The sequence below is a fragment of the Magnolia sinica genome, chromosome 3, assembly GCF_029962835.1.
Source record: "Magnolia sinica isolate HGM2019 chromosome 3, MsV1, whole genome shotgun sequence".
Lineage (NCBI taxonomy): Eukaryota > Viridiplantae > Streptophyta > Magnoliopsida > Magnoliales > Magnoliaceae > Magnolia > Magnolia sinica.
In genome coordinates this window covers 120,114,720-120,133,561 of record NC_080575.1, presented here as the reverse complement: position 1 = coordinate 120,133,561, position 18,842 = coordinate 120,114,720, and the positions used below count along the sequence as shown (strand labels likewise).

General features: G+C 38.3%; 1 protein-coding gene across 1 annotated transcript; it reads left to right on the top strand.

The window, feature by feature from the left end:
* Nucleotides 1-5,931: 5,931 nt before the first annotated feature.
* Nucleotides 5,932-18,205, top strand: LOC131240984 (multiprotein-bridging factor 1b). Its single transcript, XM_058239570.1, has 4 exons — nucleotides 5,932-6,139; nucleotides 9,344-9,427; nucleotides 17,597-17,679; nucleotides 17,786-18,205. Exons 1-4 carry the CDS (start codon nucleotides 5,998-6,000, stop codon nucleotides 17,903-17,905), a joined length of 429 nt encoding a protein of 142 aa, XP_058095553.1. The 5' UTR covers nucleotides 5,932-5,997; the 3' UTR covers nucleotides 17,906-18,205.
* Nucleotides 18,206-18,842: the final 637 nt, after the last annotated feature.

The window sequence follows — 18,842 nt, the reverse complement described above, 5'->3', positions numbered from 1 at the left end:
GAGTATTCATGATGTTGTGGTAACTCTTTAAGTAGATATAGATTAACTCATAATATGGCCTGTTCAACTGATATTTTTTCTGTTTTATAGTTGCTACACCAACAAGCTCGTAGCAATTCGATTAGTTAAGATAAAGAAAAGATTTAAAGTCTCCCAACTTATACTTTTCAATATCTTTGGAAGTTTATAAAAGAAAAGGAATAAAAAATTAGTAAAAAAAAAACCATAGCCAAACATACATGCAATTGGAGATTTAAATGCGTTAGAGAGATCTAGAAATGTGTTGGATTGAACCAAAAGGACTTCATCAGGACACTTTGGAAAACTTGGTTCGATTTCATGCAATTGTTCATGAGTGACCGTAGGATGAAAAGTTGGACCGAGTGTCAACAATGCCTTGTCTAATTAGATCGGAGTGTTGAACATGAGGTCATTGACCAGTCCCGACAACAGCACATCTAGATCTTTGGTGAATGACTCTAGATGGAAAGTTAGAGCAGATGAAGAAGAAGATGTGGCCATTGAGATAAGGAAATTGAAAATTTTTGATGCAAGAGAGAAGAAGCAAAGGTAAAAGAAGAGGCGCACAGATTTAGTCTTGTTTATGTATCGGCGACAATACGTGTGCATTAATGAAAGGATGATCATGACTCCTCGTACGATACGATTTTAAATGATGTGTCACATGTACAACTCAAAAGGATGATGCAAAGGATATCTTTCGGTATAGTTTCAGTTAGGTAGAATGAATGGGCAGACAATATGTGGAACAACGATCGATTACATTTATTGTATCGGACAACGGAAAAACGTCGCTTTCACCTTTTTACCAAAGGCGAACTGACATGGGGGAAATGATGTAGCTTATTTCTAGCCATTTTGGAAAAATTCAATAGGAGAGCAACATGTGGCATTGTATGAGAAATAGGATATGGATGAAAAGATCTTCAAGATATGTGGAGCGCTTTTTGTAGAATCATAGCTGACGTAAGTTCAATTTTACACATTAGTAAATGGTCGACAAAGTGATATGGCTGAGTTATTCAAAAGTCTAATGAACAAACCACTGTAGTAATGAGAGAAGGATTTGGAAAGAACAAGCTACAAGAAAACTCTATAAATAGCAGAGGAATCCAACAGAGAAAAAAATGCAATATCCAAACACAATACAATAAAAAAACCAACCAATCCATCAATTTACTTTTATTCCAGCTTATCCTAGAAATAACAATAATCCAACAGCGATAATTCTTAGTTATAATCCAAATATACACTCATACGTTGGATTTGATCTTTATTCAATATCACGTAGTCCTTTCAAGAGACACAATCTTGCAGTTGCTCCTACTAACTGATGGTGAGTTTTTCCTTTCGTTTGATTGATGTTTTTCTAGTTTGCCCCCCTCATAATGCAGTTTGCCCCGCTGTTTTTCTAATTTGCCCCGCTGTTTTACTAGTTTGCCCCGCTCATAATGCAGTTTGCCTCGCTGTTTTTCTAGTTTGCCCCGCTCATAATTCGTTTGCCCCGTTGTTTTTCTAGTTTGCCCTGCTGTTTTTCTAGTTTACCCCGCTCATACTTAAGTTTACCCCGCTCATATTTCAGTTTGCCTCGCTGTTTTTCTAGTTTGCCTCGCTTATAATTCAGTTTGCCTCGCTGTTTTTCTAATTTGTCTCGCTCATATTTCAGTTTGCCCCGCTGTTTTTCTAGTTTGTCTCGCTTATAATTCAGTTTACCCCGTTGTTTTTCTAGTTTGCCCCGCTCATATTTCAGTTTGCCCCGCTCATAATTCAGTTTGCCCTGCTGTTTTTCTAGTTTGCCCCACTCATATTTCAGTTTGCCCCGCTGTTTTTCTAGTTTGCCCCGTTCATATTTAAGTTTGCCCCGCTGTTTTTCTAGTTTGTCTTACTCATATTTCAGTTTGCCCCGCTCATATTTCAGTTTGCCCCGTTGTTTTTCTAGTTTGCTCTGCTCATAATGCAGTTTGCCCTGCTATTTTTCTAATTTGTCTTGCTCATACTTCAGCTTGTCCCGCTGTTTTTCTAGTTTGCCATACTCATATTTCAGTTTGCCCCGTTCGGGTGGTAGACTCTTAGGAGTTTCAACACCCGGTCAAGCGTTCGAGTATCCGTAGGTGGTGAAATTCCACTAGTGTGAGTGTGTGGGGGTGTGTGTTCATGTTTCCCCTGCTAAATTTTATGTTTCCCTCGATCAATTTTCTAATTTGCCCCACTCAATGTTTTCTCAAAGCGATCGTTTTTTATACATCGCAATGGAGAATTACATCGTTTATAGTTGAAAAGAAGAGTCAAAAGAGGTTTTCTAATCTGATGGAATATTAGAAAATAACTAGGTTGGTTGACTAAATTAGCTTCTCCTACCCCAAAATTATATGTGGTAAGTTAAGCAAATCATCCTAGTTCAGGAGATATGCTTGTTAAATAAATAGACAAAGAAATGAATTAAAAGATAGAAAAATATTTATATATACTTATATATACATATTTACATAATTATGTATTAGAGAAAAATTTAAGGGGGAAAAAGATCTCCATGTAAAAAAAAAAAAATAAAATAAAATAAAAAAGAGAGAAAAAAGTGTATAGCATTATAGTTATGGCTACGGTTATACTCCGTAGCCATAGGCCGAGCTCTGACCCGGTCGACCGGGTCCCAGCCCGATCGACCCCAACTCGCTTGCTTCTTTTCTTCTCTTTTTTTTTTTCCCTTTGTAATCCCCACTGATATTTGTGGGTCTCATTATGAGCTATATGTTATATCCAAATCGTTCATCTATTTGACGAACTCATATTAAGGCTTGAGATGAAAAATAAGACAGATCTTGCTAGCAAGGGGACCACACTATAAAAGGCAGTGGGGAATTGAACCTCTACCATTGAAACCCTTTTAGGGGTTACAGAAGTTTTGGATCATTATGAAATTTGTTTTTCCTCTCCGTACAGGTCTTTATGACCCTATGAATGAACTTAGACAGAGAGGATTTCTCACAAACATCACAGTGAGCCCCACCTGAGTTCCCATCGCCCGACCGTCCGTCAACGCTCGTCTCTGCATGCCTGCACGAGGAAGGCAGGGGTATTTTCGTCCTCAAATTCGGTGTCCGTACGAGGAGGTCTTGGTGCGTATGTTAAGTTTGTATTGCTTCGTAAAAACCACTGGATAAAAGGTGGGGTCCACAGTCGTAAATTTCTCTGCAAGCAAGGAAGTCGATTGCCTGTGCCTCCGGCACAGATATTCCTGTGCTCCTGTTGTCGGAAGCTGTGTAGGGCCCACAGAGATGGGCTTGAAAATTTGACTCCCAACGTTGAACGACCAGCGTTGAAAACTTTGTAGGGCCATCTAAGTTTAGTATCCGCATGATATTGTGTCTAGAATTTATCTGAGGGGTAATAACACTATGAACGGTTTGGATGGCATATAAACATTATGGTTCCTGGAAGGTTTCAACTGTTCCCATTGTGTTTTTCTGTGTGGCCCAACCGGGATTTGGATTTGCCTGATTTTTAGATTCATGCCCTGTTGTGTCTTACAAAACTAATGGTTGGAGTGGATTTGTCATGGATTTCTATGTAGGCCACACACACTTCAGATAACAGGGGCACATGAATATCTTCCTGCCCGCAATTTGCGTCCATTCAAGTAATTTAAGTGGACGTTGATTGTGCAGTGATTTATCCGACTATACACGGTGAGTGAACTTTGTGGGGCCACCTTGATGAATGTGTCATTCTTCCCCTCGCTTTTAGGGTGCACACCGGGTGCTATCTCCACCAAGACATAGTTAGAGATGGACAGTCTTGTAAGGAGATTTGTGGGGCCTACCTTAATATATATGTTTTTGGTACATCGTTCATTGATTTTGACATATCATTTTAGCCCATTGAGCCCAAAAATGAGGTAGGTTGAAGGCTCAAGTGGATCACACAAGAAAACAGTGAGAATTGAATTCTTCTCTTTTAAAACTTCCTAAGCTGACAGTGATGTTTATTTTGTCATCCAACCTGTTTATAAGTTCATATAGACTTTAACAAATGGAGGACATAAATATCAGCTTGTTTCAAAACTCTTGCAACCCAAGTTATTTTTTATGATAGTAATTCAATCCTCACTGCCTTTTATACTTGAGTGACGCAGGGGAGGACGTGAGGTCGAGCACCGTCTTCCTCAAGAGGATAACTATTCCAAATCCATGGAACTTCTCTGGACTCCTTACAGAGACTTCTTGAATCCACGAGGAAAAAAAGCAGAAAATAGAAATAAATTCTAATAAATTCGAAATTGATTAATGAATAATTAAAAACGAGTTCACAACCCTTTAAATAAGGGTATCAAGCAATGGGAAAGAAATCATAATCAAACTACAACTCAAACTCCTAGAATCCGCGACTTACTATAAATAGTAAACTTACTATTTATAGACGGTCGTGATGTCTACTAGTGTGCAAGGTTTTCAACCAAAAATAGTAAGTGTCCTATTTGGCTTCACCAAACCGTTCCCCTAATTATTCTAAGCTCTTTTCACGTTGGGCGCAACTCCTAAAGCCCGTCGGATGAAGAGTTATAATCAAACTAAAACTTACTATTTATAGTAAAAACGAAATTAAAACAGGGAAACGATCGTCAATCAAGGGGTTTTTCGCAATTCCGGGCTGCGCAACCCAGCGTAGCGGGTTGGTTGGCTAAAGTAGCTCGTTCTACCCCAAAATCATATATTTTACGTCAGCTAACTCATTCCGGATTGCGAGATACGCCCGATCTAAGGTCCAATGGTCCGGATCACTTCTGTCATCAACCGGGCCTTTTCTGATCCATCTTGGCCATGAAACTGTCTGCGACCCGCTCTACATCATTGAGCCTTGGATATGCTTCCTTTATGCTTGGCATAACTTGGAATGATCTTTCAAAATGAATGGATGTTATGGATAAAGTATATACATCAAGGGGGCTCCACAAATCCCTGACAGGATTGTTCATCTCTAATTAGGTCTGGTGGGGTAGTACCCAATCACACTTACATGAGCCCAAATTAAAGCATTATTCAAATTTTAAATTAATTACACCATAGTAAAGGTGGGGATAATACTCTTGAAATCGGCTAGTATCCATCATAAAGAGTCATTTTTCATGCTTAGTAGTACACACAAAAGTTTGAACACAAGCTCATTGGTTCAAGCATCCATTATGGTACATGTGCGTACGTCTCTTTGGGGTGTGAGTGTGTGAGTTAAAAAACAAAACATTAGATTACATAATACTAATTAAAGAAAAACACAAATGCCACATTGATATTCATAATGCTAGCGTCTTATGCTTACCCTGTTCAAACATCATCTATATAAATCAATGGTTAAAAATTATTGGTTAGTACTTGAATGTGATTACATACTTGTGGCCTATATGTGACTTAGAATTCTGCTAAAATATATATTTCAAGAGACTTATTATAACAATTGTGTCAAACATTATATACATACACTAATTATGAATATTAAAGTTGATTTAGTAATTAAATTCAAATTCCTGTAAATATACATATACGCTGTTACTTTTGAATCACAGGGGATTTTGGGTCCAAGGTGCCTTAGGCAATTGGAGATTTTCAAATCTAGGGCTGTTGTTTCAAAAACATAATGACAAATGAGGCTTATACGTGTAGTAAAACAGCCGCGTATGAAAAATATCCAGCGGTCCTCTTTCATTAAAGAAGTGTCCACAAATCCGACGGTTAAGATTGTTCAACCAAATTGATTTTTTGACTGTGACTTATTCACACTGGGTTCTACAACTTTGGCGGTTTAATTTGAGTCACTGCGTCACACGTACAATTTTCGAGTGCATGCGTATTAAGCATCATGCGCTCTCGGAGTATTAAATAACAGCAAAAGAACCCTCAGCGAGTATAAAACCAGAGAGAGAGAGCGAGAAGGAGATAGAGACGAATCCAAAATCCGAACCCTTGCAAGAAAACTCTGAGAGAGATGGCAGGAATCGGACCCTTGACTCAGGACTGGGAGCCCGTCGTCATCCGCAAGAAAGCTCCGACCTCCGCCGCTAAGAAAGACGAGAAGGCCGTCAACGCCGCCCGTCGCAGCGGCGCCGATATCGAAACCGTTAAGAAATGTATGGCTCCGATTCTTCCTAACCTCTGGTTCTCCCTTAGATTAGGGTTTTATACCAATCTCGACTGATCTGATTCTGTTCTAGATCTTTTGAAGGTCGTTGATTCTAGGTTTTTTTTTTTTCATTGGAGTTGTTTCGTTTCTCTCTTTTCTTTTTCCAGTTTTCAATGCTTCTCTGCAGATCGATCTTCTTGCGCTTTGTATGATCTGGAAAAGATTTTTTACGCTACTCTAACATGCAGTTCGATTACTGAAAATCGAATCAAAATGTTAAGAAGCTAAAAATGCGATGCTGATTAGTCTTATGTTCAATGTATATAATCTGTTAATAGATGAAGATATGTCTGCTGCAGAGTTCTTCTTGTATTCATGAACTGCGGATTTATTAATAGCGAAGTTGATGAATGTTAATTCCAGACGCCCCCATGTGAACAGGATTTGGGACGCTCTGGTGGTCCCCATTTTGAGGATTCTTTAGCTTGAAAATCAGGCTGGTCCGTTTATTGGGTGGGCCATGGATGTATGTAGGAACGGATGGTTAGAAAGATGATAACCAGCGGTCAAAATTCAAAGCATGTGTTGCTTGCCTGATGAGTGGGCTGGCCTTGATTTTTATGACCGGACAGATGCTCTGAGGGGACCGACTGATTTTTGGCTCTTGAGGATGGGGTGTCTGGAATGTGCATTCCCTTTCAAAGCTTGTATCATTAATATATTGATGATGTATTAATTAGGACGTTTGTAGTGATTTTCTAAATGGTTGTATGATTCCTCTCTGGGAACTGATAGATGAGATGGGAAGATTAATAAATTCATCTAAAGATTCGTGGAAGTTGTTTTAGCCCGTCAGACACTGATACTTTCGCCGTCACATTTCTATTTATCTCTCCCCTTTTTTTTATTCACTAGAAAGAGTTCAAAGTGTCATTATTTCTAAGTCTGTTTTGTCTCTCTGTTTATCGATCACGATCTCTTCAACAGAAAATAAGGGCCTGAAGAGAAACTTTCTTTCTACTAGCACATGTGGAATTTGTAAAAATTGTTCTGTTCTAGCATTATATTAGATTCTATCATCATCAGTGTTCAGAGTATCGGTATCATTACATGTATCGATAACTGGGGATACAGACATGTATCGGTATTCACTGATACTCGGAAATATATCCTTGTCTAAGGGAAACATTGGGAACAAGGTGGAATTTTGTAGTGAAGCTTCAGGAGAGGTTAAAAGACATGTTTACACATGTCGGGATCAAAATAATTCAAAAAACAACTATACGTAATAACTTTCTATTTTATAGAGGCCTAACCATGTGTTGTAAAAAATGAATACAAAACGAAGTATAAAATTTGTTGCCAATCAATAGATCGGCGAACTCTAATTAATATATAAAATTTCCATATTAATTGACAGTAAAAAACAAATATTTTTATGGAGGCCTAACCATGTGTTGTCAAAAAAAAAAAAAAAAACAAAGTATAAAATTTGTAGCCAATCAATAGATTGGCCAACTCTAATTAATATATAAATTTTCCATATTAATCGACAGTAAAAAACAAATATTTTCCAATTCAAAATTGAAAAAAAAAAGGATTTCACCAATTTCCCTCATTTTTCACTGAAATGTTTTTTTTTTTTTATATACCACAAATCCATGTGCATTGACATGGATTTCCATTGTAATTTATGCTAACATTAAAAAAAAAGAAGAAGTTTCTATAGATTTTTCACTGCCTTTGAGTTCTAGCCTGTCTTTGTTTCGAGTCAAGACTTCTTCCCAAATCCAAACTTTGACTCAATAAAAACCAAGAGTGACCAAAATCACTTAAGGAACAAGATTCAGAAAATAAAAGATCTAAAAAAATAGAGATTTAATGGGTTTTATTTATTGTTTTTTTCAAAATTCTGTCAATTTTTGCCTATTTACGAATGTTCCCTCATATCGGGGATATTATTGATTGTATTGCTTATACCAGGGAATTTTTATAAGGGATTCTTCTCAAAATATCGTTGATATCGATAATATCACCAAATATTGCTGATATTATTGAAAATATTGGCAATATTTGGAAAATTTTAAATTTCAAGCAGTTTGGGTATCGCTGACGGCAATACCCAATAATATCGGCGATGGTGAACACTGTTCATCACTGGATGAAACAAGTGCAAAAGGTGTTCCTAGAAAGAGTTTGTTTTGGAAGGTCTCCAAGTATCGGGGAATAGCTGTACCTTTTGTGTTTCATTTTCAGCTTTCCTCATTAATGAAGCTGTAAATTGTAAAAGTGCTACTATATAACGTTGAAAGATCTATTATTTTATTAAAACCTGTAAGGGCAATATGACGACATAACTGTGGGAAGTGGATCACAAGAGATTTTAGAATTACTTGAATGGATAAAAACGAAACACAGATAAAAATGCTACTGTGGAAACTCAAGCTGTACTATTCCCAAAAACAATTAAACTTATTTTTGCCACGTGTAATTAACTTGATGTGATTACAATATCAAATGTGTTTTTATCTTATACTCAGAGACTTCAATGGTTGTTTTTCAAAGCACGACACTGAAATATATGACTGTCTTAGATGCCTATTGGTATTTATCTTCTTTCTGTTGCTTTTTTTTTTTTTTTAATTATTGTTTAAAATTTCTTCTTCTTTTTGTTGCTCTTTTAATAAGTACCTCTCATTATATTATTTCACAATCTCTCTCTCTCCACCCCCCCTCTTGCCACTCATCACCAAGGCCACCTCAATGGAAGGTATATATGACAACTGACATGCCTCTTGGTAGTTTACTATTTTCTTGTGCTTTTGTACTCATCATCATCTAAGCCTTATACCAACTAATTGTGGTTGGCTTGAAGTACTAGATCCACAAATTAGAAAATTTTCTTATTCATTTTGTCATTAAATAATTTATAAATATATTGCATGGTGTTACTAATATATCTATTTTAATCCTCATTCTTATTTGTGTTCATGTTGAAATTGGACTGGTTCTTGCTGTCTCAACCATTGTGTATCTCTTTGTTTCAAGGGAACTGTTCTATTTATTATAATTTATAGATCTGCTGTAAATTATGTTGAATTTGATGATTGTAATGAATCATGTGGTTCTCATGTCTTTCTTGATTGTCCAATACATTATGCTTATTGCACATTTTGAGTTCCAGTGCTAATTTTTATGTATGTTTTTGTAGCTAATGCTGGTACGAACAAAGCTGCTTCTAGCAGCACATCTTTGAACACAAGAAAGCTTGATGATGAGACAGAAAATCTTTCCCGTGAGTGTGACATTTTAGCTGTTTTGCTCCTTGATTTCTCAATTTGCCCATAGTCTTTTGCTATTACATGCTGGCTAAACACTACGTATTCCGGCTGATAGTTATTTTTGAAGCTTCTGGATTGATTGTTGATTCCTTTGTAAAGTTTGGAATTGGATATAATTATTGCATATCACTGTTATCATTGGTTCTAGGATTATTTTTGAAAGACCTCTTCACACAACTAATAATGGGTCATTTTTTAAATGGTACTCGCGCGACGCACCACTGCAATTGATTAATTTTGGACCTTGGTTATCACTTTAGGCAAAATTTCTCTAGTACTTGATTTCTTATGTTCTTTTCTGGATATTACTTTTAAAACAAGCTAATGTGCCCAATCTTTGTACAACTGATAAATATGGAGAATATGCATCTCTGAGCATTTTGTCAGCATGGGCGAATAAAATGCTGTTATTCTCACCAGATGACATGAATCATTAGGAACTGATCGCTTGTTTGCAAGATAATAAATCAAACATAGTAGGAGGCATGATAGCTGCAAGGAAAAATACAATGATATCAATTCGTATCAAGTTTTTTTTGAAAGGAAAACGATCAGACGCTCTACCACTGAGCTATGGACCCTCATGCTAGATTTGTTTCAAGATATGGAAGGGCATCATGCAAAAGAAATAAAAAAAAAAATCTACTTCCATCAGGATCATTATTAGAATGAAATGCATCAGTTCGAATTCGAGCTCTGATTTCCAAATCATAACCTAAACTGACCAGCCACTCTGTCTAATCTTCCAACTGCATAAGCTGTAGAGCACAAAGATTGGTTTGCTCAAGGAGGAGAAAGAGAAAACAGAAGGAAGGAAAGAGAAGAACTCTGATGCATGAGTGCTTCAGAAAACAAACAAACAAAAGAAAGAGAGAGAAGCACTCCAATAATATTGTGGATCCGTAGTTTAATGATCAGTGATACTGACATAACTTTTCATAAATGATCTAAAGCTACCTATTAGGCTGCCCTCCATTTTATAGATTCTCAGCAGTTGACATTCCAAGAAGAAGCCAATTGCCACCTATGATTCTCGGATTGCCTCATAGCACATGTGATTAGCTAGTGGGCAACTCAAATGTTCTTGCACATGTGATTAACTAGTGGGAAGTGATCTTGCATGATTGTTGCAAATGGTAATTCGACATGTTAAAAGATTGACTATAAAGTCACGTGTAGCCTATGCTACATGCTAATTTTGTATATGCGACATGCTACATCACCTATGGTACACTCTATGTTGCTTACATTACAAGTTATTTTTCAATAAAACATTAAAATCATTTAGTGTTTTCCATGATTTGTTACATTTTTCATTTTTAATAAAAATTAATTTCTTTTCGGTGATTTTAGTAAGTAATAATATTAAATCAGTTAGGTTGCTCTTTCGTTACCTCTATAACTAATCTTTGCCGATTTTTCCTGTTTATTTTATATTGCATCTGGTCGCACTAGATGTCATTAAATTTCATTACTAAGCAGACTAATTTGGTGCAAAATATCATACAAATTCATGATATTCGGTGCAAACAAGCACAACCTTACCTAAAAATCTAGAAGTAGCATGTAATTTACGCTGCATACTATGCAGCTTAAGCTTCATGCTTCAAAAGAGTGAATGCTATGCTACACACTATTTGCTATTTAAACCACTGGTTGGGAGATGGCAAGTCAAATATTCTTGCGCGATGTTCGTTATGCTTCTCCTTTTCTCTTGGCCTTCCACTCTATTGAAATCATTGAACTTTTAGAGATGCAATTATATTCCAGCCCTACATGTTGACCCCACAGTCATATGTTTGGGAAAATTAAGGAAACAAGCTGCCCACATGTCTTTACTGGAAGTTATAGTGACACCAGCCCATGCACAGGCTATTATGAAAATATTCTTTTGTTAGGGGCATAGAGAGCTGTCAAGAGTCTACTTCTATTTAGAGTACATGTAGTTATCTTTATCTAGTACGCTTTAGAATTTGAAAATAATAGTCCAAGATTTTGTAGATCTCTCCAGGATCCATTGTAGCAGGTCTATATAAGGCCATTTCTTTATGTGTATGAGCTTTTTTTTTTTTTTTTTGGGAATGAAATAAAGAAAAAGGCTTAAGTTTAGCCACCTGATACTGGTTTTCTTGAAGGGTTAGATTCTATCTAATGTGGCATGATGCCACAAATGGGTTTAAGATTTGAGAGATTTGAATTCTAGCCTAGTTATCTTGGCTTCAGCTGCTGATTTCTCCATGGGTTCCACCTCCCTGAGTGTGCCCTTGCATCCCACAGGCCACCCCACTTGAGTTCGATGTGAAAATGCCCTTTGCATTAATTACTCTTGGTAAGGAGTTTCGAACACAAGACCTCCCGCTCTGATACCAATTTGATATAGGACAATTAACCACTTGCTCTAAAAGCACGAACTAATAGAGCATGGCGAATTAATCCCTTTATCTCATAGCCCAGGCCTCAAATCCATGGGTTAGGTCTTCGGCTGAACACTCGTCGTGGGCCTCAAATCCATGGGTTCCGCCTCACACGGGCCCCAAATCCATGGGTTCTGTAGGCCGCCCACCCTGTGTGTGCCCCTGCATCCCACAGGCCACCCCACTTGAGCTTGGTATGAAAATGCCCCCACATTAGTTTTGTTACAAACCTAATTCGGGTGTGATCTGGATCCAAAATCTCTAAGTTTGAGTGCATCTTTTTCTGATTTCTGCTTCTATTGCCTGGCCATGGTTATATTGGGAGCATCATCTGGGTCCAGATCTATATGTGCAGCATCAGATCCAATCTGTGTGGTTGGTCGCGTCATTTTTTATATTGAAGCAAGTTCTGATCAATCAGTGCTTTGCTTCCTTTTTCCTGCCATTATATATCATGTTTGGAAGATGATCTGCATCCATTGGCTGCTGCAACATAAACTAGTACTAGATTGACATTGTGGGAACTGGACTTGATCCAAGGTATTAAAAAATGGTTATGTAGGTCGTTATGTAACAGTAACTGTGGGATCCATTATGCATTTTGGGGCCAATACAGTATTTATTTTATTTTATTTTTAATTTGGCCAAAATGGCTGTTACGGGCCATATTGTAATGGTAATTACAGTGGCTGTTACAGCCACTGTTATCTGTTATTGAATACCTTGATCTGATCTCTCTGCACTTCTGCCATGTCAGTTCCAGATTCTGACTAATTTCAGATCCAGGACCAGTTGCAACTCCTTTTGCATTTTCTTCATCTTCTTATCCCCTCGAAGCACATGCAAAAAACCAAAAAAATAAAGAAAAGAAAAGAAAATAAAAGAAAGGAAAGGAATCTGCATCCAGCCTTATACCCACATCAGAACCGTACATCTAAACCTTTATGCCCTTGTCCAACCCACAAATCCAAAATGCAGGCCCCATCATTTCAAAGCTTAAACCTCACAAATCTTACCCTGCAGCCTGTAACCAGCATCCAACATAGTCCCTGTTTTCACCAAATCGTAAAATCAGATACTGCTCAACCCATTGCATTAACATCCACCCTTTCACTGTCCCTAAATCTGCCCTTTGACCTGCTTAATGCTGTTTCAAAATTCTCCCAGTCTTAGGCGCCAAATCTTTCCACATCCACACCCAGCCAATAAGATCCATAACTTGTTCAAATCAGCCTATGGGCAATTCCCAAATAACCCACCTCCTAGGCCAAACAATCTGCCACATTTTCAGCCCAATTTCCTACCCTAGTTTGTTCTCAAATTTCTTTACGCCCACTAGAAGTGGGATTTCTTATAATACTACAATCATCATCATCATCATTTAAGCCTTATCTGAACTAATTGGGGTTAGCTACATGAATCCTTTTTCGCAATTACACTCTATCAAGGGCCATAAGTTAGATCATAGGTCTCAAGTCTTTTCTTATGACTTATATCCAAGTGTTTTTGGGTTTTCCCCTTGCCCTTTTAGAGCCTTCAACTAATCAACTTGTACTAACTCACCCATTCTATCCAATGCAATTGTTGGTCTCCATTACACATAACCAAACCATCTAAGTTTACTTTCCCTCATTTCATTACCTATTGTTGCTACTCATAGGTTCCCTTTAATGCATCCATTTCTATCCCTATCCTTCCTTATTTTGCCACTCATCCCATGAACATGCTTTTCCTTAACTGCCCAACATTTTGTCCCATAAAGCATGGCTGGCCATATGGCCATCCTGATGTGGACATTCGACCAATTAGAGTATATCAGAGGAGGAGGAGGTCGGCCTAGCCTTCACTTTGGCTCGACGACTTGTACATGGGCTCGGGTGGGCAGCACTGAAGACTTGGAGACCCCACATGCATGATCGTGCGTCTTACATTAGGAGGATGCATGTGGTCTACTTCTTTGAGGAGTTTTGACTGTTAGATCACAGGGACACGGCGATTGGACCGTTAGATTGTGTGGATCCTTCGATCAGGTGGTTGGATCATTTTGATCCTTGATCACTTTGGTCATTAGCATTAGAATAAGCTGATTTTTATGTTTTTGATGATTATTTATAATTTAGGATGAGCTATTTTCAGTTTATTGCATCATGGGACATATGAGGTATTTTTTTTTTTTTAATGAGGGATGTTTTTGTCAAAACACATGTGTTGAGACTATAGGGGGAATGAAAAACACTTATTTTGCTTGTCCTATCCTATAGTGATGGAATGAAAAACAATTCTTTTGCTTGAAAAAGCTCTCTCATGTGATTTGAGATTCTCTTGTGAAAAGAGACTGTGGTATGAATCCAAAGGTGTGAAGCCTAGTTATCATTTTCATCTCTATCATATTCTCTTCTAAAGGGTATTTTTTATTCTCATCTCTTCTCAAATTCTTCTTCTCTACCACTTTTCTTCTATAAATCCTAAATCCATTTACCCTTTCCTTCTAAACCTAAACCCGTTATCTAAATCATTCTTTTCCTAGCCATCACTCCACCCAACCCAACCTGTCACCACCAACCCCATCCGTACGGATAGGGTCATATGACCATACGGTCAGCACCTTCCCTCTGTTTTATTCTCTTTCTTCAATCCATCTTCATATCCTATAAACCCTAGCCTAAAACCCTAGTCCCCAATTCCCTACGAAACCCTAATTCACCAATTCCCTATGAAACCCTAAATCCTTAATTCCCAAATCCTCAATCTTCCATTTTCTCCAAAATTCCCAAAACCCCTTGAAACCCTAAACCTAGAATTGCGCAAATCTGCCCATTGATTTAGAACCATACCTATGCTAACGTGAAAGTTCCAATCTCTCATTGGGCCTTAGATTTTCATGCTTATGTGGTTTATGCTTGTGTGGGATTATGATTTAACGTGAATCTGAATTTTATTATCTACTTGGTACTTTTTTAATAATGGTAGAATGACATGTTATTATATTTGACTTTGAGTAATCCATTAATAATCTCCTACTTCCAAATGGTTAGATCACATGTCTTGCATCACATCCTATAAAATTTCCCTTTCAATTTTAACAGTACATGATGATCACGTAAAACGCACATATCCATTCTTTCACCCTGCTTGAATTCTATGGGCAACATCCTTCTCATTCTCTCCACTCTCATGAAAGTTCTTTGCGAATTCCTCGTTCCTATTTGTATGGCTACTAAATCCACATACTCTGTTTTAGTCCAACTTCTTCTTCTTCTTCTTCTTCTTCTTCTTCTTCTTCTTCTTTTTTTAATTTATTTATTTAAAAATTTTTAAGATGACAAAAATTAGTCCAATTAATTTTAAATCCCTTAGATCCTAAAGGACTCCATAAATTTAGCTTTGTGCTTCCGCCCTCCCTCGTTTTGTTAATCAAAAGTATGTCATATGCAAACAACATATACCGTGGGATCTCTTCTTGCAAATGTCTCATTAACTTGTCTATAACCAATGCGAAAAGGTATGGGCTCAATGCTGACCCCTGGTACAAGCCTATAATAATTAGGAACTCAGTTGTCTCTCCATTAGTGGTCCTCACATCTGTTAGTGTTGTCTCATAAATAACCTCCTTTCTTTCCTAACATGCACCGGATTAACTCTCTAAGGACCCTGTTGTAAGCCTTCTGTAAGTCAATAAAGACCATGTGGAGCTCCTTCCTTTTCTCCTGATATTTCTCTGTCAATTGTTGAAGCAGGAAAATTGTTTCAGTTGCAGACCTCTTCAGGTCGTTTTCCCAAGAATTGCTTGTCTCTCTTTGGAGAAGAATATTATGGTGTCTAAATGCTTCCCATTTATCGGAAATGAAGTAGTTTGGTCCCCTTGTTGAATGGAGACGCTGGATGAGGAAGTGAAGGTATTTGTGAGTCTTCTTGACCGTGTCTGATTGTATTTGTCGGCGAGAGGAGCGGGACAAGATAATTTGGCTAAGGTATAAATCAGGTCACTTATGATCCTTCTATGGGTGGCTTTGAAACCCGTTTGGGGTTGCTTATTGCGTTCACACGACTCGTGTGGCACAATAGGGACCCCTTGAAAGTTGCGGCCTTTGGCTGGCTGGCTGGTTGGTAGGAATAGAGTTCTCATTGTTGACAATCTTCAAAGAAGATCCATGGTGCTCCCCAACGTATGTTATGCATGGTGGACACCGAGTCAATAAACCACCTCTTCATCCATGGTAAGTTTGCTTTGGAGATGTGGACTGTGGAGTTGCCTTATCATGTCTTTTGACCTGTCTTGGGTTATGCCAGAATCAGTTGAGGAGTTGGTTTCAAGTTGGCATGGCGTGGGGATCGGGAGGCAAAAGAGACAGCCCTTTGGAGACTGGCCATGCTTGCCATTTGGTGGGAAAGAAATGGTAGATGTTTTCACAATGTTTCTTGCAAGGAGGTGGTGGTGTCTTCGAAGGTTTAAGTCTTTTTGTATTGGAATGGTCTTCTGTTATAAAGTCCTTAGAAGATTGCAATTTAGATTTTCCACTTAGCCTGTAGCTCGTTGTGCCATCTCGGCACTGTTTCAATAAAATTCCTCCTTATCCTTGGGGGGGAAAAATCATCTCTAGGATCCTTTGTAATAGGTTTATATAAAGACCATTTCTTTATGTGTGAGCAGTTCTTGGAATGAAATCGAAAAAAGTTTTTAAGTTATGAGACTTTTAACTGGTTTTTCTTGGAGGGTGAGATACTCTCTAAATATGGGGCAATGCCAGAAATGGGTTTAGGATTTGAGAGATTTGAATCCTAGCCTAGTTATGTTGGCTGTAACTGCTTATGAGTTATCTAGCCAGCTTGGAGATTTGCTGCTATTTGTTGCTGAGTTTTGTTATAATCTAATGGAGACATGATCCGGATCCAAATCTGTAAGTGGGAGTTTATCCGTTTCAGATCTCACCAGTGTGGTTTTATTAGGAGCACCATCTCAGTTCAGGTATGTTACAGTGTCAGATCCAATCTTTGTGAGGCCGCTTGCATCATTTAACTTCTTCACATAACTTGTATATCCTTCTTTCTTGCCAGCTGTTTACCCGTTCAGTGAATCCTTACCATCATGCCATCAAAACTATTCACAGAATAGAGCCATTGTCTTATTCTTCTCAAATTTCCACCTTTATTTGTTTTTAAGTACTTTAAAGTAGAACCCAATCCTTGTATGAAGGATTTCTATTGAATTAAAAAGCTCATTGGCGACTATTGAGGTGGCTGCTCTTGGCTTCTAGATGCCCGTGCAAAAATTGTCCTTGGAGGCTAAGATCTATTTATGGATGTAAGTAGAAAACCAACTACAGAGAAATGGTCTCACCCCAGTGATTTTTGGAGCTACACTTGAGGGTCGTGTCATTTTAAAATATGATCGTCTTGATTGGCCGGTTGTGAAGCACCAACTGTCTCCTCTGGTCGTGTGAAGTGCCAAGCTCTGTATCTCTTCCTGGTTTCTTCAAAGGCTGGAACATGTTCTTTTTAAAATATGATTTTCTTGATTGCCTGGTTGGATTATTGGTTAGTGTTATCCAAGGTTTCCTTGAACAAATACAAATCCATGGCTCTGTTTTGCTGGCATCTGTTAATTGTAATAGAACCAGCTCTCAGAATCGTCCTTGGAAGATTTTTCTATAATAGTTCATTCACCTGTGTCAGAATATCACTCTCATTTCTAATAATTGTGAACTATAGATGACCGTGTGCCAACTGAACTGAAGAAGAGCATCATGCAAGCTCGAATGGACAAGAAGTTCACGCAGGCTCAACTTGCTCAGGTACATCAAGCTTTAAAATCTTGGTACTTTGTTAAATGTGAACTTGTGGGTGTTTTTCTTTTCCTTCTTCCATGCACTTGAACGTCTCCATCACTATTAATTGCAGATGATTAATGAGAAGCCGCAAGTGATTCAAGAGTACGAGGCTGGGAAGGCCATACCGAATCAACAGATCATCACCAAACTGGAAAGGGTTCTTGGTGTGAAGCTACGGGGAAAGAAGTAAACATGCAACAATGGAGGGATAGCTGTAAAAAAGGGGGAAAAAAGGATGTCACTCAGGGGAAAACTAGGTGCTTTTGCATATTACATAGGGAGTGAGAATAACTGGGACTGGGCAGAGTCTAGTTTGGTGTGTGCATGGAAAGATTAAGCATATGCTTGTGAGAAACTACTCTATGGTGGGTGTGGCCTTTTGTCTGTGTGTGTGTGTGTTTTCCTTTTAAACTATGCGAATCCTTTTATGGGTCTTGTTTGTTATCATGGATTGGTCATATATCCAGGATATTCTCTCCCTCTCCCACTATGTTGTGTGTGTGTGTGTATAATTAGTATTATGAGGTTGAACCTCATGGGAGCTTCCCATGAGGTTGAGCTCTGTGGACCCAACCGTGATGTATGATGGACACCCACACCGTGCATTTGGTAGGTCCCCTCTAGATTTTGGGATGTGCCAAAAATCAGCTGTATCTGAAACTCAGGTGGGCCATACCATCTGAAGCTATGGGAAATCATGCCTAAAATATCTAAAAGCACTAGGTGGGGCCATTTTGAGTTTTGGAATGGCCTAAAATCTGGTGCAATCCTCAGACATGTGGGACATAATGGAGGGGCTGGATGTGTAAACCACATCTCACTGGCTCTTATATTATATACAATCAGGAAGGTTTCTCGATGGCAGACATCCACTTTCAACTGTTGTCTGTGGTGTGGTTCACCAAGTCATGGATTTGCCTATTTTTAGGCCCATGGCTCACTATGGAAGGGTTCATCTGATTAATGGGGTGGATGCCCGTCACGCCATGGTGGGCCCCACAGAGCTCGACCTCATGGGAACTTCCCTCTGTGGGCCCCACCATGTATGTTGGGCATCCCCACCGTGTGTGTGTTGGACATCCATGCCGTGAATTTGGTTGGTCCCCTATAACCATGTCTTAAAAATC

Coding starts and splice junctions, on each gene's coding strand:
- LOC131240984 (XM_058239570.1), top strand. CDS start 5,998: ATGGCAGGAATCGGACCCTTGACTCAGGACTGGGAGCCCGTCGTCATC. Junction 6,140..9,343: donor TATCGAAACCGTTAAGAAAT/GTATGGCTCCGA, acceptor ATGTTTTTGTAG/CTAATGCTGGTACGAACAAA. Junction 9,428..17,596: donor TGAGACAGAAAATCTTTCCC/GTGAGTGTGACA, acceptor TGTGAACTATAG/ATGACCGTGTGCCAACTGAA.